The sequence below is a fragment of the Aquarana catesbeiana genome, linkage group LG10, assembly GCF_042186555.1.
Source record: "Aquarana catesbeiana isolate 2022-GZ linkage group LG10, ASM4218655v1, whole genome shotgun sequence".
NCBI lineage: Eukaryota > Metazoa > Chordata > Amphibia > Anura > Ranidae > Aquarana > Aquarana catesbeiana.
In genome coordinates this window covers 185,185,476-185,208,504 of record NC_133333.1, presented here as the reverse complement: position 1 = coordinate 185,208,504, position 23,029 = coordinate 185,185,476, and the positions used below count along the sequence as shown (strand labels likewise).

Sequence of the window (23,029 nt, the reverse complement as noted above, 5' to 3'; positions counted from 1 at the left end):
TCCCACCATGTTGTCCAGGTAGATCTCAACCCCTGAACGGTTGCCTACCCCCATCAAAAGGTATTGATGTTGGTGTAAATGCTCTGGTTCCTGGGCAGGCAGCTTCTTCAACCCAGAGCATCTCCACAGTCTCCTAGGCTTGTAGTGTGATGTACAAAGAGTTAACATTTAAGCACCACACCACTGCTAAAAGGTCCAGATACAACTTTACTCTATTAAAGGTGAGGGGTACAATTCAAAAATAGCCAACGCATTTTGGGAGGTATAAGTGCCCTCTTCATCAGGGCTTGACTGGCTGTCAAGCTGCTGACTAGACCTGTGCTTTGAATTCACACTGGAAAAAATACCATTGTAGGTCCAGTTCACTCCTGGTTTGTTCACTTTGTTGCCAGTCAAGCCCTGATAAAGGGCATTATGGAATTAAAAATACCCTATTGGGTTTTTTATTTTGCCATCTACTACGCAGCCCAAAGATTTCCCTTCCCTTTGTGACCCAACAAGAAGTGAGAGAAAATCTCACTAAAGAGTGAAAAACTGTTTTAGACAATTCTCATGGGGACAAGGGTCCTCATTGGAAGATTTCCCATCTTTCCCTGATGGTCTCTATGACTAATAAAGGGGGTGAATATCTCCATCAGGGACTCAGACAACAGAACCTGACAGGGGTGCTAACCCTTCACCATGCTATCCAAAAAAAAAGGTTTTGGCCTTAGATACACTTTAACATACTGTGACAACAGATGAAAGCAGTCATTGAGCCACGAATGCTCTCAAATACAGTAGGTGTGCTAAAATCAGATTATTCAGATATCTCTATAACCCACCCGAGCTGTATTTTCACAGATCATCTAACAAGGTCTCATAGACCATCTAACAGGTTCACCCAGAGGGCAGTAGCAGTGTAGCCCCTGGAGACTGTGTTGTGCAACTGCCTTTCTCTCAATTTCTTCCTACTTTTGACATTACCAATCAAATCCAAGCTTTCAACAAAGTTTTAAATTGATTGGTGGTTGTAAGTAACTTCTTAATTTTGACATTCTACCCTTTTTTTGAGCTAGGTGTATTGGACATTGGCTTTGGTATCTTTAACAGAGAACCTTTCAACACCCAGATAGCCAAAAGCAGTAATAGCTGTAAAGAGAATAGATTAATTTAAGAAAACGAGTATTGAGAGGAAAAGGGAAACAAATAATTCTTCCAGAAATGCTAGTAACCTGTCTGTCTCTGGCATCAATACATTAGGATGCTAGATGCCAACTTTGAACACGCACACGGATCAGAAAAGTCAGAGTGAAGTCAGATCTCCTTACCTGCATATATGTCCTGAGCTAGTGACTGAGCAATGCCTAAACCAGCTAGATCAGCATGACAGCCAAAAAATTTGTGTTTTCAGAATGAGAGGTTAGCATGGGCAGCCTCCATATTTCTCACTACAGGTTTCCTTTAAACTGCAGAAATTGCTCAAAGACATTGTATTCACATCTTAGGTATTTATAGATCCCCATTAATCCAGCTCAGATTTTAAGGAAGACGCTAGTGTTGTTAAATATTATTGAGGTGACTGTCCTCAGTGCTGCAGCTGATGCTACCACTTTAGAGACCTAGTCAATGAGTAGTAACAATAGCATATGCTTGTTGGGGCACTGATACACCCTTGAAGTGAGCATGTGGCTAGGGTAAGTATGTACAGTACATATTCTTAACGAGTGATGAAAGATCTTAAAACAAGCCCCCACTGATCTATCTGGTTGAAAGTACTGTAAAGCAAATCATCCTTAATAACACTGAAGGAGCTGCTCACGTTTTGGGTGGCATCCTGGTCTTGGAGGGTTGGCACGTGGTACCTTCTTTCTCTACTTTTTTCTTTCTTTTTACCTTATTTTCTTTGCTACTTTCCATTTGTCTATCTTATCTGGAGTGGCCTGTCCCCATTAGATCTAGTGAGACATCCACTGTCTTTACAAGGAATGCAAGGCCATCCTCCCCCTAGCCGGAGGTTGTATCTGACCCTGTGTTCAGATGACGAGTGGGTCCTGCTGGTCCCTCACTCCTGGCTCTGGTGATATGTTCAGCAGATTGCTTCATGATAAATGTTAGAGCCTTGGACATCTCTTGTTATTGGTGGCAGGAGAGTACGCTTTCACCTATTTACATAACTGGACTTATGTTGTAGTCTCATTGCACCCTCTATGCCAGTGGTTCTCAACCTGGGGGTTGGGACCCCCTCGGGGGTTGAATGACGATTTGCCAGGGGTCACCGAATCCTGGGCTGTTCCTGAATCCTGCACCATTCTCCCATCCTTTTCGTGGCCGCTCAGCAGGGCTGTCCCTGGAGCCTGTGGCCGCCCAGCTGGGTTGTTCCTGGAGCCCACGACCACCCACTCAGCCTCTTTGCAGCCGCCTATTCAGTTCACGGCATGGCTGGGGGGCAGAGACTAGAGGTTAGCTGACTGGTGAGGAATGTGAAGTGGGAGGGGCTAAAGGAGACCCCATCCCCTGATTTCTGCATAGATGTCACTGCTGCGAGACACCACAAAGTCGGAAACATAGTGAGTAATACTACCTGTGATTATAGTTGCCATTAAAGGTCCCCACTACAGTTCTCAGATCAGCAGATGACCTTGATCAAGAGCACCCAATTTGGCTGATCAGAACTCCCCCCAGCATTGACAATAATCCCACCCCCCCACCAGCACTGGTACTCATCCCAACTCCCCGCCAGCCCTGCCACTCATCCCATTCCCCCCCCCCCCACCAAGGAGTATGAGAAGGAATAAAAATAGAGAATACATAGAAGGGAGAGGAAAAGAGGGGAGGGACAAAGAAAAAGGGAGAGAAAGAATAAGCGAAAGAACAAGAAAGAAGTCTAGAGGGAGGGATAGGGAGAAAAAAACAAGAAATTAGGATAGAGAGAGATAAAAAGGGAAAGAAAGGAGAACAAAGAGAAAGAGTGGTACATCCTAAAATGTACCATAAGGGGTTTCAATACTGTAAGAGTGGAAGGGACTCAGGAAGCGCTAAATATCTGTGGGTTAGGGGTGCAAATGTCTTGTCTTACCTTGAGTGCTGACAACCCACGCTACAAAAATAATTTTACTGTTAGGGCTCCCCACAACTTGGGAAATTATATCAAGGGGTCACGGCACTAGAAAGGTTGAGAATCACTGCTCTATGCATACACAATAATTTTTTGTTTTTCTGAGAGGGGGGGGATTTTGGATAGTAAAGACCTCCGTTACCTATGTCTGCAAATATCTTATACATGTGACGAATTTGCGGCTTTGTAACTCTTGTGAAGCATCATACAATAATGCTAGTACTCTTTCTTGAAATTTCTAATAAAAACTATTGAAAACGAAAGAGCACCAGTTGGACTCTCAGCTTAAAAGCATCATGTGTTTTTTTTTTTTTTTAAAGGCTGGCAGGATACCAAGATCCCACTGCCATAGAAAATAAGGGAAAGGATCTGGGAGTTTAATACATCAGTTGTGAAATTTGAAGACAAATTTCTCCACAGTGCCTACAGTTACAGGGGTCAGTCAGGGCTGGTTTTAAATTGACTTTATTGCTTATTATTCACAATATGTAAATAATTAAATGTACATAGTATAGACACGAGTGCTATTTTAGAACCTTCTTTGCCCACAATTTTCATATATGGACTAAGAAGGAAGAATCATTTCAGCTTGCACTGATACAAATAAAATTATCCTGCACTGTAATACTGTTAAAAAGAGCCTCTGGGAATGTAAGAAGAAATGATGCAAGGTACAAGGGTCAGCAAATGAAATATTGTTTAAATTGAATCTACAGTATGTCCAGATTGTGAGAATGTCTGTCTAAAATGGATGTGATCTGTATGTGACTCCAGCATGGATGTAGGTCAGATGGTGTCTGCTGTGTGATGGATACTGTGTCAGATTTGCCCTGTGTGTTCTTAGGAACACATAACCTTCTGTTTCTAGAATGTCACACAGAGATGCTACAGAATTTTCAGATTTCCAGAATTAAATTAACCCCCATTTTGTAGTTATTTAACTATAGTGATATGTTCACTGCATGTACTCTAATAAGCAGAAGCCCGGAAGCCAATATAGAGTTATAGCTGGTGCCTACATTTTCTTTTCCCTTGTAGTCACAGAAAGTTCATATTTAAAGGAAGCCTGTAGTCTGCTACACTGCTGACTTTCTGCAAATGTTATATGTCTGGAGGTCATGCTGACCCCTTTGCTTTCATATTTTGTTCTTGCTTTACTTTGACGGTCCTCATATGTATATACAGTATATGTTCCAAGTCAGAAGTTCTAAAAGGTACAGGAGCCAGTAGATCATCATAACAGCCAAGCAACCAGCAGAAAAAAGTCAGCCATGGCAAACCACCCTTTTTTTTACAGGAAAGACTGGCTTATGAATTCTAAGTTAACTTGCCCATTCCTGCTAACATAGGTGATGAAAACAGATGTCTAATTCATTTATTAGAAATCTGTGTCTGAAAGTTATCTATTACATGACCACATCATTTAATTATTGTGATTTGACACCAGTTGGAACCTGGCATAAGCCACTGACGATGGATGAAAATGTGACCATTACCTTAGTAAGGTTAGATTCTGCACACAGGGGTGACGGGCACTCACAATGGGCAATGCCTCCAACCACCACACACGTTGCACCAAACTGACACTTTATGTCATTACAGGATTTGGGAGCCGATGGATCTGGAAATAAGATGCACAAAGTCAGCAGAACAAATGATTAGTGACAAACAAATTGCAACGACAAAACATACACACGTCTGTTGCCAAAAATTAGTTTATAAAAATGTAAAATTATATACAGGACCAAAGAAAACAGCAGAGTGACCTTAAACATTATGTAAACCAGGTCTCCTAGTAGATATACAAGGCAGACACAGAGCATTTATATTAACTAGTTATGGACACCAGATGTAATACACATGCCCCAAAAAACTTCATGAAAATACACAGGTCATATGTAGTACATAATGTCCTTCTGTCCCTCAGCTCCCCCTCACACTTTCCAGCAATTCACAACTGTCAAAATGACAGCCTGGAGTTGCTGTGTGAATACAAAATATGTAATAGCTGCTACTTTTTTCAAAACAAAAATTGCCCATTATGCACAGTATTTATGAACACTGTTAGACAAAAGATGAAGCAATACAAAGTAATATTAGTACGTTTGTATCCACACTGTTTCACCTATCTGCAGATCAAGGGGTTACCAGAACTAGTGTCCACAGTAAAAGATTTTCTTTCCAACACTGTTCTGGTGTCAACCCAAAAATTGTGATTTTCTTTTACTTTCACTTTTGATGATAATGGTAAAAAGGACAAATATAGATGATTAATCTCTCTAAGAGGGGGCACAAGGGGCACAGCCAGCAATAAAAAAAGTTTAGCATTTAGGTACAATGTAAGTAATGACAAGTCATTGCAGGATCAATAGGCCCATTTTGCCCATTTGAGATTTTTGTTACAAGAGTAGGAATATTTTCCTGCTGTCTTTTTAAGATATCTGGGCCATGTCCCTAATTATATAAAAAGTTTCAATAACCACACTGCTTTTTAGGGTTCCTATATTATGGTATTTGTGATTTGCCTTTGACATCAATTTGGCAAACAATTTTGATACATGTGGAATGCAGTGTTTAATTATGACTTTCATTTTGTGGAGCAGTGTATACTTGTGGTTATTGTTGCTTTTTCTATCCACGGCTCTGCTTTTCTTTCACTCCTCCACACAAATAAATGTGAAAGCATCTCAACCACATACCAAAAAGATCTCAAACTGGCCATGAATTGATTTTACACTGATTTAAGACGGATCTCAAAAGCAACCCATTTTTCTGCATTTGATTTTCAAAGCAAGCCCCTTACAGTACACTTGCCCTTAGACTCTTGTCAGAGTATACTACAGCTTTCAGCAAAATTAGACAAGAACAGGGCTCTTGTATGACCTCACAGTCAGTAGCAGGCACCCTGGTAGGGGTTTCATTAGAGATGTTTGTTTTGAAATTTCTAGGCCAAACCTTATTGCTTCTCGTAGGTAGGAGCACCAACAGGGGAGTTTTTGGTTCATTCATTTGGGCATTAAAGCAAACCTGTTGCTTAACTCTGCATAGGTCAAGCACAGGTTCACATTAAAAACCTATACGAGTGAAAAAAGTATCCACATCTTTCTATGCATCTGCAAACAGCAATGACACAAAGCAAAAAGCAAGAATGTTCAAACCTCTAATGTTGCGTAAAAACTGTTACAACAGCAGAAACAGGGGAGTTGCCATTGGTGACTTGTTTTTGAACGTACATTCTCAGGGGCAGTCACTCTTATGCTACCTTCATTACTTGCCAAGCAACTGACAAGGAACAAGCTTAATCCTACCTTCTATAGGGATACCTGGTATGTATATGTGATTTCTGGGTCAGTAATTCACTGACTGATGGAACTCAATTAGGCTGACTGTCCCCAGCCTTCACCTTTAAAAACTAGATATCATTGGCATCCCCCATTTCTCCCAGCTACGGCTAGGTAACATAGTCAGACTTTTATAGATCTGTATCGCTACTGGCTCTGGGAGGCTGGACACATGGCAAAACAGGAGAGACAACACTATCTAATGGTAAAAACTACACCCAGACAAAAAAGACTATGTCCCCCAATGAACTAACAGAGAAAATAATTTAACTGTGAGCACAAAAACTTTATCTCTGCGTCTTATTTGTGCATGTTGTAGGATACAGTGGTGTATGTACAAAATTTCTAGGTAATTTCGTAACATCTACACACTGTTTAAAGTACAGTGCATCCAATTGGCACCAATTGCAGCCTCTTTTTGAGTATGATGCTACAAGCTTGGCAAACCTATTTTTGGGCAGTTTCTCCCGTTCTTCTTTGCAGGACCTCTGAGGCTCCATCAGGGTGGATGGGGAACGTCGGGGAGCAGCCATTTTCAGATCGCTCCAGAGATGTTCAATTGGATTCAAGTCTGGGCCGCTCAAGGACATTCGCAGAGTTGTCCCGTAGCCACTCCTTTGTTATCTTGGCTGTCTGCTTATGGTCGTTGTCCTGTTGGAAGATGAACCTTCACTCCAGTCTGCGGTCCAGAGTGCTCTGGAGCAGGTTTTCATCAAGGATGTCTCTGTACATTGCTGCAATCATCTTTCCCTCGATCCTGACAGTTCCTGCCACTGAAAAACATCCCCACATCATGATGCTGCCACCACCATGCTTCACTGTAGGGATGGTATTGGCCAGGTGATGAGCGGTGCCTGGTGTCCTCCAGACATGACGCTTGCTATTCAGGCCAAAGAGTTCAATCTTTGCTTCATAATACCAGAGAATTTTGTTTCTCATGGTCTAAGAGTCCTTCAGGTGCCTTTTGGCAAACTCCAGGTGGGCTCTCATGTGCCATTTACGGAGGAGTGGCTTCCATCTGGCCACTCTACCCTACAGGCCTGATTAGTGGCATCCTGCAAAGATGGTTGTTCTTCTGGATGGTTCCCCTCTCTCCATGGAGAAACGCTGGAGCTCTATCAGAGTAACGGATTCTTGGTCACCTCCCAGACTAAGGCCCTTCTCCCCCGATCACTCAGTTTGGCCGGGCGGCCCGCTCTAGGAAGAGTCCTGGTGGTTCCAAACTTCTTCCATTTACAGATAATGGAGGCCACTGTGCCCATTGGGACCTTCAATGCAGCAGAAAATTTTCTGTACCCTTCCCCAGATCTGTGACTCAATACAATCCTGTCTTAGAGGTCTACAGACAAATCCTTGGATTTCATGGCTTGGTTTTTGCTCTGACATGCACTGTTAACTGTGGGACCTTATATAGACAGGTGTGTGTCTTTCCAAATCATGTCCTATTAACTGAATTTACCACAGGTGCACTCCAATCAAGTTGTAGAAACATCTCAAGGATGATCAGTGGAAACAGGATGCACCTAAGCGCAATTTTGAATGTCATGGCAAAGGCTTTGAATACTTATGTTCATGTGATTTATTTATTTTTTATATCAAATCTTTTTTATAATTATTACTGTATTTATCGGCGTATAACATGCGCTTTTTTCCCCTTAAAATCAGGGGAAAATCATGGGTGCGTGTTATACACCGATCCCCCGCCGATCCCCCACTGATTGTTAGCGAAGGATCGAGCCGCCGAGATACATACCCGAGTGTACTCGGCTCGGCCCACAGTCACGCACAGTCCCGCCCAGTCCTGTCCTATGATGGCCATTACACAGGGACTGGACGTGACTGTGAGTGGAGCCGAGTACACTCGGCTACTCTCGGCTCCGCTCGGGACTGCGAGAGGACCCGAGAGCCGCCGAGAGGACCCGAGAGCGGCCAAGAGGACCCGCGCCATTTTTAAAATGGAAGACTGCAATGAAAAGGCTGCAATGATGAGTCTGCACTGACAAGGCTACACTGCAAGGCTGCACTGACAAGGTACACTGACAAGGCTACACTGCAAGGCTACACTGCCAAGGCTACAATGACAAGGCTGCAAATGACACTGACAAGGCTGCAAATGACACTGACAAGGCTGCAGATGGACACTGATAAGGCTGCATTGATGGGCATTTAAATGTAAGTTTTTTCCTTAAACTTCCCTCCTAAAAATTTTTTTCCCTAAAATTCCCTCCTAAATTTGGGGTGCGTGTTAAACGCCGGCACGTGTTATACGCCGATAAATACGGTAATTAAGGTTTTCTTCATTTACATCATTCCATACACAGTAGTTATAACAATATACTTTTCCATCATCTTAAATTAATATTTTCCCCTCCATCCCCTCCCCGAAAAAAAAATAAATAGAAGAAACCCCACAACACAGACATTTTTATCTACAAATAATTTTATAAATGTCTACACATATGTTCTTAGAAATTATTCCCCAAAACTGAAAATTAAAAAGTTTTGGCCAAGTACCAAACTTTAATGGCTGTGAAGTACAGAATAGGTATGATTATATATATATAGGCAGATGGCTTAGTGGTTAGCAGCTTGTGCATGTATGTGTAGATAGATATAAATCTAGTAATACAAGGTAAAAAAGGTGAAATTAGATTCTCACACTTACCTAGTCATTTACAAGAAAAGGTTTAAGGTTTTGTGACGGATAGATATAATACAAAATCTTTTCTTGTGTGTAACCAGGTAAGCTTTTGAGTCTCATTTTACCGTGTATTACTTGCATGATAGCTAAAGCATCAAGTAAACAAAGCATTTTGCTAGAGAGAGGAGAAACCATTTTATCACAGACAGGCTGGACACAGAGCTGACTACACAGTCTGGGTAATTGTAAAACACTGTCAGATTTAATTTTGCTGTGTTTTTCTGCCTGCTCAAATCTGTTTTCATTCTGCCGTAGCCACCGTAGAAGGTAAATCATTATTGATTATGCCATCAACCTATAGAAAATCTATGAACAGGCTTTGTAAGCGTAGCTCCACCTGGCCACATGATCCTGACCCAGAACATCAATATTTTTTTTTCTTGACTCAGTAAGAAAGTGGCAGGCTGTTTTTTTGGGCAATACCTGTACCTGTTAATATTCACAACAATTTAGTTTTAATTTTTCACCCAATAACAACTCAACAAAACAACAGAGTTAGCCATTTAAATCAATCTTATACAACCTGTACTCTACTGTGCTCCCTTACCCATTCATTTGATATTACCTGGTTAAGGTTATTGGAAATTGTGAGTGTATACAACTGGTGTCAATTATCCCATCTTATCACGAACCATGGTTTCCAGGCCTTATTGAACTCAATTGGGCATGCTGGACTCATTTTTTTTTTTTTTTTTTATAATCAAGAAGTACATTATTTAAAAACTGGTGTTTTTTGTCTGGTGAATTACAACAAACCTGATTAATCAGCATGGCGGATAAAAAGCACTTGCATGACTCCTGCTCTGCCAGACACCCAAGATGTCTGCTTTCTTACCCTGCTCACAGCCGTTCAAGCCAGGTTTTCGTCCATCTGGGCACTGGCTGCATTTCAAACCAGAAATGCCCGTCTTACAGGAGCAAAGACCTGTCATCTGCTCGCAGTCATCGCGCACCGCTCCAACTGGATCACAATTGCATGCTGTAAAACAAACGGGTTGATAAAATGTAATTGTACCCATAGGCGTAGGTCAACAGAACTGCTGAATGATCATTTACTTGAATGATCATGAAAAAAACATGCATGCTCTTATGATCTGAGCATACGTGTCTCTACACTGAGTACAGACCCCCTGACACCAGCCTTATCTTAGTGGAATGACAGCAGTTAGCTGGCAACATCCATTCCACCCCCCACACTACTGAGATAGGTCAACTAGAGTATGTCAGGTGCCTGATAAAATAACAATAATTTTATATTACTGGCTATCTTAAGATCAAGACAATATTCAATATATATAATCCATATATTATTCAGGCTGTAGAATGAGCTCATGTCTGTGCACCTTCCTTATTGATACACTAAGTTGATTTGAAAAACCCAGCTGCAGTACTACTCCCTTTTTTCCTGCAGGTCTAGTGATTCCCCACCTACCTGGCTCAGCTGTGTCTGTCAAGCTGCTACGCTGACAGACTCTTGGCTTGGATTATATAACTGACAACTGGCTGCCTGTGGGGCAGACATGACCAACTAGACTCTCCTGGACAGTGCAGAGAAAAGCACTCGCGGCTGCATCCTGTCTTTTGCACTTCATTGTTTTATTGCAGTGTTCTAAAAAGGTGCAACAGGATCTGAAGGGACAACTTTGATATGATGTAACGAGGGACATGCTGGGGTCCTCTAATAATGATATTGCCGGCATCTAAGTGTTGGTGAGAGATGCCATACAGCCATCCATCAAGCCTCTGCAGCCTGGCTCTTCATTGCGTAATTTAGTCTCATGCCTTCAGCTCTATACGCTTGAATCAATCCTTGCCTCAGGCTTTCACAATCCAACGGGACTCATGGATTCAGGACAACTGTTCCAAAATGTTAAGACTGTGTCTAAAAACTGCTGTTACAGTGAAACTTAAACACAATGTATCTTGCCTATGAAAATGGATCATTAGCTATATAATACTGGTTAGCTGCACTGTTTTACTATCAAAAGAAAATCATGTACCATCTGATTATTGCAGAGCTTCTCTGAAGTAAACAGTAAAAGCGAGACACAGAAAGTACTTTTCCTTTGCTTACAGACGATATTCACATACAAATCTTTAGGTAATCATTAGAAGTAATGAGGTTACACAGAAACATTACAATATGGCTTTAGTAGTGCTGCTGGCTTAAGACTAGCCAAGAAGCCCTGAAGGCTATTTAATAATGCAAGTAAACCTAGACTCTGTTGTAGCACACAGGAATGCCTCATGCTTTTTTAGAGTCCCTTTTTCGTTTTGGTTGCCAAACTTCGCTTCAGCCAAAACTTTCTGGTTTGAAGAGGTTGGGGAAGAAATAGAATTTCTTTCAGATTTTCATTACTGTCGGTGTCCCAATTTGGGAGACTTTCACACATTTTCTTTACCTTGACACCATAAAAAGAAACTATGGCAACCGGGGTACCTAGGTAAGGTGGATGTGTATATATAGAAATAATGATTCCCTTCGCCATTGTGCAAAATAATGGGATTATTGTACTTACCATAAAATCCATTTGTTTTTTTTAGTTTGTTAAAGGACACAAAATTGTGTTATTCTCAGGTGGCTGGGTTATATTGCCACCTACAGGAGGATTTAGCTTTTGGTCAGCCAGGTATAAACCCTCCCACTCCCATCAAGGAGTTGACTGAGGAGAGACACTCAAAACTGTTTGTGGACCATAAGGCTCCATTCACACCTGAGCGTATCGATTTATTGGCATTTTTTGGGGGCATTTTTTTAAAAACTTTTTTACAGCTTTTTACTAGCTTTTTTTAAAGCATTTTAGAAGTGTATTACAATCGTTTTACAGCTTCAGGCATTTTGTTTAGCCAATAGAAAGCACTAGGGGGAGGAGAGGGAGAGGAAATCAGGGGTGGCAAGCTGCTATTTGAGCGTTTTACAAGAGTTTTACAGCTCAAGTCAGGCATTATAATCTGCCAAAAAGAAGTTCATGTACTTTTTTGAGCTTCAGGCAACAGAATGCTCATATGTCAACAGAGGCCATTTATATGAATGGAAGTTTGGGTGTTGGGCATTTTGGAGCTTCAGAGCTGAGCGTTTTACAAGCTGAAAATCACTCAGGTGTGAACGACCTAAGTTAGAGAGACTAGATAAAGTGGGACTGCTACCCTTGTGTTTCTGCTATGTTGCTTTGCTCAATCGAGGCAACCTAATTTAAGAAGCTGATTTGGAAGCTGATTGGTTTCTATGCAGAGCTGCACCAGATTTTGCACTCTCCAGTTTTAGTAAATCAATCCCTATGTCACTGTAGGCAGCAGCAAGGACTTATTGAAAAAAAATACTTGTGTCCCTTGCAAATGGGAGAAATGGCAGGAAATTCCCAATGCTCAGCCATATCATAAAAGACTTCTTAGAGGCTTACCTGGTCCTGGAGAGCACTCTGCGACTAACAAAGCACAAGGGTCTAAAAAGTGCCACAAGCAGGGCCCAGTAGCCAAATGTCACATTTCATGTTAACTTGTCTGTGGGTAACCTCAAAAGTGAGTCTAAAAAAAAAACTGGGTCAAATCAGAGGCTATGCAATGGTTATAGATCTTTGGTCACAGAGGTACACAAAGGTCTAGAAAGCGCAAAGAGCACAGTTCAGCAAATCTTGATTGAAGGAAAACAGTCAATTAGGAAAAATTAAAATGAATAATAAAAGTGGGTACATATTTCTCAGTAGAGAAAAGGCATCCATCCTCCTAGGACACTAGCAATAATCTGAAGCATGATGGAAGTGGGAGGGGTTATACGTGGCAGGGTGATGGCTTTTATGTTGCGAAAGTCCAATTCGTCCAGTAGGCGGAAGTATAATGTAATTGTCTCTGAATAACGGAATCCTGTGTCCCTTAGGCAGGCCATATACAGTTCGAATCTCGACCGGTTCAGCAGTAACTGGCCAAGATTCGAACCATGTATAGGCAGGCTGAATGTACCAAGTTGATTGGTTGATCAATTTGGGTACAATCAGCATGCCGGGTTTTACCTGCGATTATCGCTAGCGGCTGCTATAGCCACTAGCAAAAATCACTGTCTTTTCCCGGTGGGAAGACAATGTCCCGGCAGGAGGGATTCCCGCATCAACAATAATGTGTGTGTTGATGGGGGAATTGAGTGAATTTCGTTCCTGCAACCCGAGGTTGCAAGAAAGAAATTTACTCCATGTATGGCCAGCCTTACTGAATTATAATTGAAACATTGTTTTGATTGTTCTCTGTGTCCCCATTACAGAAATTCCCCATCACTTCATGTCCCAGTTACTCCTCTTCTTGATTATAGACAAGAAGAGGACTTATTTCAAATAAGGGCACAGTATTATATACTGGGCAAAGCTTCCATTCCTTCCCCACTATATCTAAACAAAAGTATAGTAAGTTGGGTTTTAAAGTATTATTAAACCCAAAATAAAACATTTATTATACCTTAGCTTATCAATTCTTAGATGCTTTTTTAGGCTTTCTTGCTTTTATTTTCATCTGGTAATCCAGCCAGCTAATCTGTTGTTTTTCATAGCACAAACTCTCCAGTACAATGTATTAGTTTATATGGATGGGACAAACCACTTAACACTGGCAGGGCTGATTAAAATGATCGGCTTTTATTTATTCATGAAAAACCTTTATCCCAAAAGGAAAAAAAAACTATTTGCTGTAACTGATTACTAAGTGTGAGCTGGAATTTGGATTCAATTTGTTACTGTATCTATATCTGCTAATACATGACTGACAATGCTGCTTTCTGCTGTGCCTCCTACGCGTATTCCTCCAGCATTGTGTCTCACTAATACAGAAGGTATGTTGCTGGCCCGATCACCAGGTGAAAGCAGAGGGGAAAAAGCCAAAGAAAAGAAAACTGATGCTGCCACCACATCTAATGATTGGTAAGCTGTACTATAATCTTACCAAACATAATACATTTTTGGTTTTGGGTTTAATACCTAATACCTAAGCTCAAAAACCTTAGACTTTGAATATTAATATATGGAAAAAAAAAGCAATAAGCTGTAACCAACAGCAGCCAGAAATATTTCCTTAGTCTGGCTGTGGTTGCCTTTTCAGCAGGGGCGATCCTAGGCGGGTGCACGGGGTGCAGTTCACCCAGGCGCCACAGAGGTGGGGGCGCTCAAGCGCCAGAGTGCTCCCCTTCCTCCTCCTCTTCTTGTTGGTGTCCACAGGCCGCTCTCTGCGCCGCCGCTGTGTTTCCTGCCCAAGTCCGTCCCCGCCCGCTCCATCCTCCTGTCAGAGGAGATCGGAGCGGCTCTCTCTGCAGTGCAGTGACGTCATTGGGGGCGGGGCGGTCCGTGCCGCGCGACGTACAGCGCCTGTCATGTATTTTCCTCCTCTCGGTCACGATCTTTTAGACCCGGGTGGCGCGGCTGCACGCCCGGGTGGGGTTTGTCCTGAGGGGGGGGGGGTGTTTCTGTACTAATAGAGGAGGGGGGTCTGTGGGGGGGGAGTCTGTACTAATAGAGGAGGGGGGTCTGTGGGGGGGGAGTCTGTACTAATAGAGGAGGGGGGTCTGTGGGGGGAGTCTGTACTAATAGAGGAGGGGGGTCTGTGGGGGGAGTCTGTACTAATAGAGGAGGGGGGTCTGTGGGGGGGGGGTCTGTACTAATAGAGGAGGGGGGTTTGTGGGGGGAGTCTGTACTAATAGAGGAGGGGGGTCTGTGGGGGGGAGTCTGTACTAATAGAGGAGGGGGGTTTGTGGGGGGAGTCTGTACTAATAGAGGAGGGGGGTCTGTGGGGGGGAGTCTGTACTAATAGAGGAGGGGGTTTGTGGGGGGAGTCTGTACTAATAGAGGAGGGGGGTCTGTGGGGGGAGTCTGTACTAATAGAGGAGGGGGGTCTGTGGGGGGGGGGTCTGTACTAATAGAGGAGGGGGGTTTGTGGGGGGAGTCTGTACTAATAGAGGAGGGGGGTCTGTGGGGGGGAGTCTGTACTAATAGAGGAGGGGGGTCTGTGGGGGGGGGAGTCTGTACTAATAGAGGAGGGGGGTCTGTGGGGGGGGGAGTCTGTACTAATAGAGGAGGGGGGTCTGTGGGGGGGGGTCTGTACTAATAGAGGAGGGGGGTTTGTGGGGGGAGTCTGTACTAATAGAGGAGGGGGGTCTGTGGGGGGGAGTCTGTACTAATAGAGGAGGGGGGTCTGTGGGGGGGAGTCTGTACTAATAGAGGAGGGGGGTTTGTGGGGGGGAGTCTGTACTAATAGAGGAGGGGGGTTTGTGGGGGGAGTCTGTACTAATAGAGGAGGGGGGTTTGTGGGGGGAGTCTGTACTAATAGAGGAGGGGGGTCTGTGGGGGGGAGTCTGTACTAATAGAGGAGGGGGGTTTGTGGGGGGGAGTCTGTACTAATAGAGGAGGGGGGTTTGTGGGGGGGAGTCTGTACTAATAGAGGAGGGGGGTCTGTGGGGGGAGTCTGTACTAATAGAGGAGGGGGGTCTGTGGGGGGGGGGGGGTCTGTACTAATAGAGGAGGGGGGTTTGTGGGGGGAGTCTGTACTAATAGAGGAGGGGGGTCTGTGGGGGGGAGTCTGTACTAATAGAGGAGGGGGGTCTGTGGGGGGGAGTCTGTACTAATAGAGGAGGGGGGTTTGTGGGGGGGGAGTCTGTACTAATAGAGGAGGGGGGTTTGTGGGGGGGAGTCTGTACTAATAGAGGAGGGGGGTTTGTGGGGGGAGTCTGTACTAATAGAGGAGGGGGGGTCTGTGGGGGGGGGGTCTGTACTAATAGAGGAGGGGGGTTTGTGGGGGGAGTCTGTACTAATAGAGGAGGGGGGTCTGTGGGGGGGGGGTCTGTACTAATAGAGGAGGGGGGTCTGTGGGGGGGGGGAGTCTGTACTAATAGAGGAGGGGGGTCTGTGGGGGGGAGTCTGTACTAATAGAGGAGGGGGGTCTGTGGGGGGGGGAGTCTGTACTAATAGAGGAGGGGGGTCTGTGGGGGGGGGGAGTCTGTACTAATAGAGGAGGGGGGTTTGTGGGGGGGGGAGTCTGTACTAATAGAGGAGGGGGGTCTGTGGGGGGGGTCTGTACTAATAGAGGAGGGGGGTTTGTGGGGGGGGGAGTCTGTACTAATAGAGGAGGGGGGTTTGTGGGGGGAGTCTGTACTAATAGAGGAGGGGGGTCTGTGGGGGGGGGTCTGTACTAATAGAGGAGGGGGGTCTGTGGGGGGGGGAGTCTGTACTAATAGAGGAGGGGGGTCTGTGGGGGGGGGAGTCTGTACTAATAGAGGAGGGGGGTTTGTGGGGGGAGTCTGTACTAATAGAGGAGGGGGGTCTGTGGGGGGGAGTCTGTACTAATAGAGGAGGGGGGTTTGTGGGGGGGGAGTCTGTACTAATAGAGGAGGGGGGTCTGTACTAATGGGGGGGTCTGTCCTGGGGGGTCTGTACTAATGGAGGGGTGGTTTGTCCTGTGGGGGACTGTACTAATGGAGAGGGAGATCTGTCCTGGGGAGGTCTGTACTAATGGAGGGGGGGGGTTACCTGGGGGGGATCTGTACTGAGTAAGGTCTGTACTGAGGGAGGGGTTTATACTTAGTGCGGGTTCTGCAATGATGGAGGGGGGTCTATATGTAGTGCAGGGGGGTCTGTACTGAGGGGCAACTATAGTTAGTGGAAGGGGGGTGACCCCAACCCTAGTGAAGCCAATGCAGCTGCGGGCTCTCCTTTCCCCCCTCCCTTTCCTGCGTGCTGCTGTACTAGTGAGCGGTGCTTGCCAGCACAACTGCCCACTATGTTTCTTCCCCCGCCTTCATATCAACCAGGGAGGAAACAGAATAGAAAAAGGAGCAGAGAAGAGGATTGTGGGACATATAGTCCCGAGGACTGGCAGCCCCACTGTAACATGGAAACTGCAGCCCACACAGCATGCTCAGCTGAATGGGAAAGAGAGAGAGAGCCAGGAGCCTGGGAAAGCTTTCAGGGAAGTACACCCAGGACTCCAGAGGGAGAGGACAGTGCTGAGAGAACACCATCAGAGAGAGAACCCCGCTGCCCTGCGCCACCAGAGGGAAAGCCACACAGCCTGGGGCCATCCCTGGCAGAGAAAGGAATGGAGTCATTGCAGGAATACAGATCTGGGTGCTACCCAGCGGAGTCGCCACAGGCAATTCAGAGTGAGCTGACTCCTGATCAGAGGAACCGTTGCTGTATCGCTGGGTCAGGTGAGAGGGCCGATCGGCCATTATGTACTAATGTCCATAGGAACTGCAGTCTCTGACCATCTCTTGTAACATGTCTGCAGTCTCTGACCATCTCCTGTAGTATGTCTGCAGTCTCTGACCATCTCCTGTAGTATGTCTGCAGTCTCTGACCATCTCTTGTAGTATGTCTGCAGTCTCTGACCATCTCCTGTACTATGTCTGCAGTCTCTGACCATCTCCTGTACTATGTCTGCAGTCTCTGACCATCTCCTGTACTATGTCTGCAGTCTCTGACCATCTCCTGTACTATGTCTGCAGTCTCTGAGCATCTCCTGTACTATGTCTGCAGTCTCTGGCTATCTCCTGTACTGTGTCTGCAGTCTCTGACCATCTTCTGTTCGATGATTGCAGTCTCTGACTGTCTCTTGTAGTATGTCTGCAGTCTCTGACCATCTCTTGTAGTATGTCTGCAGTCTCTGACCATCTCCTGTACTATGTCTGCAGTCTCTGAGCATCTCCTGTACTATGTCTGCAGTCTCTGAGCATCTCCTGTACTATGTCTGCAGTCTCTGAGCATCTCCTGTACTGTGTCTGCAGTCTCTGACCATCTCCTGTTCTATGATTGCTTTCTCTGACCATCTCCTGTACTATGATTGCAGTCTCTGACCGTCTCCTGTACTATGTCTGCAGTCTCTGACCATCTCCTGTACTATGTCTGCAGTCTCTGACCATCTCCTGTACTATGTCTGCAGTCTCTGGGCATCTCCTGTACTATGTCTGCAGTCTCTGGGCATCTCCTGTACTATGTCTGCAGTCTCTGGGCATCTCCTGTACTATGTCTGCAGTCTCTGGGCATCTCCTGTACTATGTCTGCAGTCTCTGACCATCTCCTGTTCGATGATTGCAGTCTCTGACTGTCTCTTGTATCATAACTACAGTCTCTGATCATCTCCTGTACTATGTCTGCAGTCTCTGGGCATCTCATGTACCATGTCTGCAGTCTCTGACCATCTCCTGTTCGATGATTGCAGTCTCTGACCATCTCCTGTAATATGTCTGGGGGCTCTTTCTAACAGACTCTCTAACAGAAGCCCTCTTTGTGTGCATCAGAGAGACTCCCCTTCAGGTCTCATTAGTGTACCCTCTTCCTGTATTTTTTTTATTGTTAAAAGATCATGGGAGGATCCTAGGGTAACAAAGACTTCTTAGGGGAGCATCTCTGTGTTTGAGTCGTTGCCATAAAAACATTTGTAAAGGGGAGGAGTTGGTAAGATGACCACGCCCATGTGGGGGCGCCAGAAATATTTCTGCACCCAGGCGCCGGTGACCCTAGGATCGGCCCTGCTTTTCAGTTAAACATCACAAACACTCACGGGTACAGCCGCTCTTCTTATCTGTTACAATGCCTCGGAAGTTCCAGAAACCAGGCTCACACCGGTCACACTTCAGCCCCCCTACTCCAGGTTTACAAGAACACTGGCCAGTGGTGGGATCACAAGTACCCCCGTAGGAGCCATGCTGGTTACACTGGCAGCTGCCTGTACAAAGCAAAATGAAAGAATGTTATTGACTGATAAGGCAATCATGTCATTTTAATTATCCGTTTTACTGCCAAAGTGAACATCCAGCTGGCAACCAAAGGTTAGCGGACACATAAAGTTATGCTCTATGTAGAGAGACATTAAATCTTTTAAGTAGCTCCATATGGCCTATTCTGTCATCAGCATTTCACAGAGAGTTGCTTGTCGAGGGACAGTGACAAGAGGTCACGGCTCCCTCCAGTGTAAAGCTTCTCATGATCGCATTTCTCATGCTGTGTTTAACCTTGTGGATATCTATTGTCTTCTCACTGCACGGGAAATGCAACGCACTTCCAACAAATGTAGACAAGTATAGACCCCACGGCAGTTTTAAAAACACCTAGTTTTGTTAAAGGGAAGACTATTTTGTCTATACCTGTTACTCTTATGGATGTAAAGAGCTAATTTGGTCTAAAAAGAAAGGTATTGTTAAAATAGCCTGTGAGGTTAAAAAATATAAACAATTATCTTGTAATAGCAGAGCCCAATGTCTGTCACCTTTTAAAGCAAATTTGTGCTTTGCCCTTGGAGGGCAAAGAGAAAGGTTCACTTTAACGCCCTTGCCAGAGGAAGTACTTTCTGGTATGGAGGAGAATGTGACAACGCTCATGTTTGGTAATACACCTAGCAGTGTCACATAGGGGAGAGAGTCCTCAGACCCACGTAGGTAAACATAGGAAAAGCTCAGAGCTTGTATGAGTGGCTGATCGGAGTTCCAAGTAAACAAAGGTAAGATATGTGCAGCTGTGGAAGAAAGCATTAGGGTGAATAAAGCTACTTTAGCTATCAATAGTGTTTTGTGGAGCTGTTGTTTAGCGATGGAGACACCAATGCCTTCTGGTCACCCAAACTCCATACCAGTTGGACCAGACCTATACCCAACCCAAAGATGTTTGCCATCTATCCTTTTTGGGTCCTGAAAATAAAGGTAATGATAAAAGGAAACTGCAATTTTCACACTTTTGTGTATTTGGTATTTATGATAATAATTCACAAACAGACTTGCGGGTGCAACCTCTAATGGCTGCATGCCAACCAACACAATCTATACCGAAAGAAAATAATTTTTTTCGAAATACTAACCTGCAAATTTTATTGAATACCAGATTGTGTATTAAATGATCTGGAAAAGGCTTTGTTCTGTGACACACCAATTTTCAATGAATTAGTATGGGACACAAGGGTTCACAGTCTTGTAATGGGGAAGAAAGGCAATAGGAAAGTCATAGTCATGATTCCTAGACAGGAAGTATAGTATTGGAACATATTGAGCAATATGACTGCCCATATGTACATGCATAATTAAAATCTATAAGAATGCCCTTTTAGGGTGTGTATTTCTAAAATAGGAAAAAGAAGTACACGTTTCTTTTAAATACCAAGCAGGTGACAAGAAGCTAGAAACCCCACAAAGGTAATAAATTGGGCCTCCTCCTCCTGTTTATGTTTACTTAATCTGGTTATTTATCACAGCGAGCAGTACGGCCAAAGAACTAATATTTTCCTAAGAGCAGACAATAATCTGCCAGCCATGCCGTGAAATGTCATCTCCTACAAGCAAAAGTATGACTTATTTAACTGTTTTGCCATCTGAGTCTGCTGAGCACCAACTGTCAGAAAACTTAGCTCTCTTAAGGAAAGGGTTAACGAGTCAAAGCGTACAATGACGACACAGTGAGCAATATGTTACTGTGTATTTTTCTGCATTTCAAACCACTGCTATTAATAACAGCGCACAGTAACACAGCAGGTGACAACACGGGTCCTGGAACAGCTGGCACAGAATGCAGTCGTTCCCATCTGTAGAGGTGTGGAGACGGTAAAAAAAAGAGACAAGATGGATCTCTAAGATTCTGTTCGACTTTGGGGATGAGCGGATTAATCTTCAGCTGCCTGGTGGAAACAAGATATAAAAGGAAGTATCTTTTTTCTCAGCCCCCCCCCCAGCCAGCACTGGCACAGCAGAACATCCAAGGAGGAGAGTAAGGGGACAGCAAGGACAGCAGTTGTCTAAGGACGGTCTAACAGGTGCTGTGTAAAAGGGAGAGATGCAGAGATGTATTTGGTTTTCGATTGACTTCCCCTTGGAAGGAACACATCTCGACAGATAATTGTAACTAGCAAGTCCATCTGTGACTTCAGCACAATGACAAATCAGCCCACTCTGGTGGGGGAGTGACTGTACTAGCGCTATTTAAAGGCCGAGAACAAATAAGTGACGTTTGAAAAAAAGAACGTCACTGTTTTTTTATTTTTCCTTTAAAGTTTACGTTTTGAACTAAAGCATTTTTAGTATACAAAAGATCAAGTGTTTTTGTTTCTCTTTTGTGTCAATTTTGAAGCACAACTCCATTCTAACAAATTTATTAACGTAATACAAGGAAATAACAGGATTCAGAAAAATACATTTAGCTTATGTTGCTTTTCATTTTCCAGAAATGTGTCATTATGCACTGCTTCTGCAATGGCTTTTTGTGCACAGGCTCAGTGACAGACCACCCACAGTATATTAGAAAAAAGTAAGATGTCACATGGTGTACAGGCTTGTCTGCAGATTACAACCAAACGTAAAGGAGACAAATGAAGAAAGCAACAGTATTCGTGAGAAAAATGTAGTCTTACATTGCATTTTGTAACACATTTTCAATACAAATCCAAATAAACATTCACTAAATTCAGCTAAAGTCTTATGCCCCGTACACACGATCGGATTTTCCGACAACAAATGTTGGATGTGAGCTTGTTGGCTGAAAGTCCGACCGTGTGTATGCTTCATCGAACATTTGTTGTCAGACATTCCGCCAACAAATGTTGGCTAGCAGGTTCTCAAATTTTCCGCCAACAAAACTTTGTTGTTGGAATTTCCGATTGTGTGTACACAAGTCCGACGCACAAAAGTTCACACATGCTCGGAATCAAGCAGAAGGAGCCGCACTGGCTATTGAACTTCCTTTTTCTCAGCTCGTCGTACGTCACCACATTCCCACGTTTGTAATTGTTGGCCAACATTTGTGTGACCGTGTGGATGCAAGACAAGTTGGAGCAAACATCCTTCGAACAAAAAATCCACGGTTTTGTTGCCGGAAAGTCCGATCGTGTGTACAGGGCAATACGGTTTGTTTTCTTTAGTAAGCAGCCACAGCCTGGGTAGAAAAGCATGTGTTGTGCCTGCATGCAGCAGAGAAGGACCCTTTTTCTCTGTGTAGAAACAATGGCTTCTCTTGTCCAACACCCGACCACCCCCCCACCCCACCCAAGTTAGAGGTAGATCTTTCCAATCAGCCAGGAGCCTGAAGGCCCGTACACACAAGACGAATATTGGGGAACATCGGCTGGTACAATAAAAACTGATTCACAATCAGCCCGTGTGTATGTTAGCTGGTCCGACAGAAGCCAGCCGTTTGGCTGGTTTCTGTCGGGCGAGCATACTGGAAAATTAGCAGCCAATCAACTCCCAATCAGTGCTCTCAGCCAATGGCAGGGGAGGTCGCCATACTAACGTCAGACTGTACAGCGGGTCTGAATGGAGCTGTCAGTTTGTTTTCATTCCACCCAAAAACTAGTAGTGTGTAACAGGCTTGAGGTTTGCCGAATACAGGGATTCAAGCTCTAACTCAACAGGACACACCTCACACTCCCTGCAGAGAGACCACTGCTTCTACACAGAGAGCGAAGGTCCTTCTAGTGCATACTCAGGTTGTGGCTACTTTCTAAATAAAACAAACTAAGATTCTGAACACCTTTAGGCTTGATACATCAGGAATTTTACAGGTTTAAACTGAAGGTTAGATTGGGCTTTTTGGAAAACATACAGTGTAGCGCTAGGTGTATAAATAATACAAAACATAAAACAAGAAATTAGGCTCGAGCCATCTCTCAATGGCCAGCATATAAATAAGGAAAACTCCTAAATTAGATAAAGAGTGATTCAGTACAGTAAGTGCACTATATATTACAAAATAACAAGTAAAATAATTGCAATACACCAGTGAAGTGTGAAGACAAGACCAAAATAATGGATAAAAAATCAACCAAAAAAGTCCATTAATGTTTAAATAATGTGTTCCTGATGAAAATCAAAAACCACCACCAACAGTCTCTGTGGGTTAACTGGTGAAGACACAAAATTTGGAAGGCTTCTGGTGAGTGAAGGGG

At 44.1% G+C, this 23,029-nt stretch overlaps 1 protein-coding gene across 9 annotated transcripts in view; it reads right to left on the bottom strand.

Moving 5' to 3' along the window:
• Positions 1 to 23,029, bottom strand: part of AGRN (agrin) — a 658,449-nt gene that overhangs the window by 101,036 nt on the left and 534,384 nt on the right. For all 9 annotated transcript variants that reach the window (XM_073603052.1, XM_073603056.1, XM_073603057.1 and 6 more), the window contains 3 exons: positions 18,668 to 18,832; positions 9,975 to 10,118; positions 4,594 to 4,718 (listed from right to left, as the gene is read on the bottom strand). In XM_073603052.1, the coding sequence (XP_073459153.1) occupies positions 4,594 to 4,718; positions 9,975 to 10,118; positions 18,668 to 18,832 (434 nt within the window). The remainder of the gene's footprint in view (positions 1 to 4,593; positions 4,719 to 9,974; positions 10,119 to 18,667; positions 18,833 to 23,029) is intronic.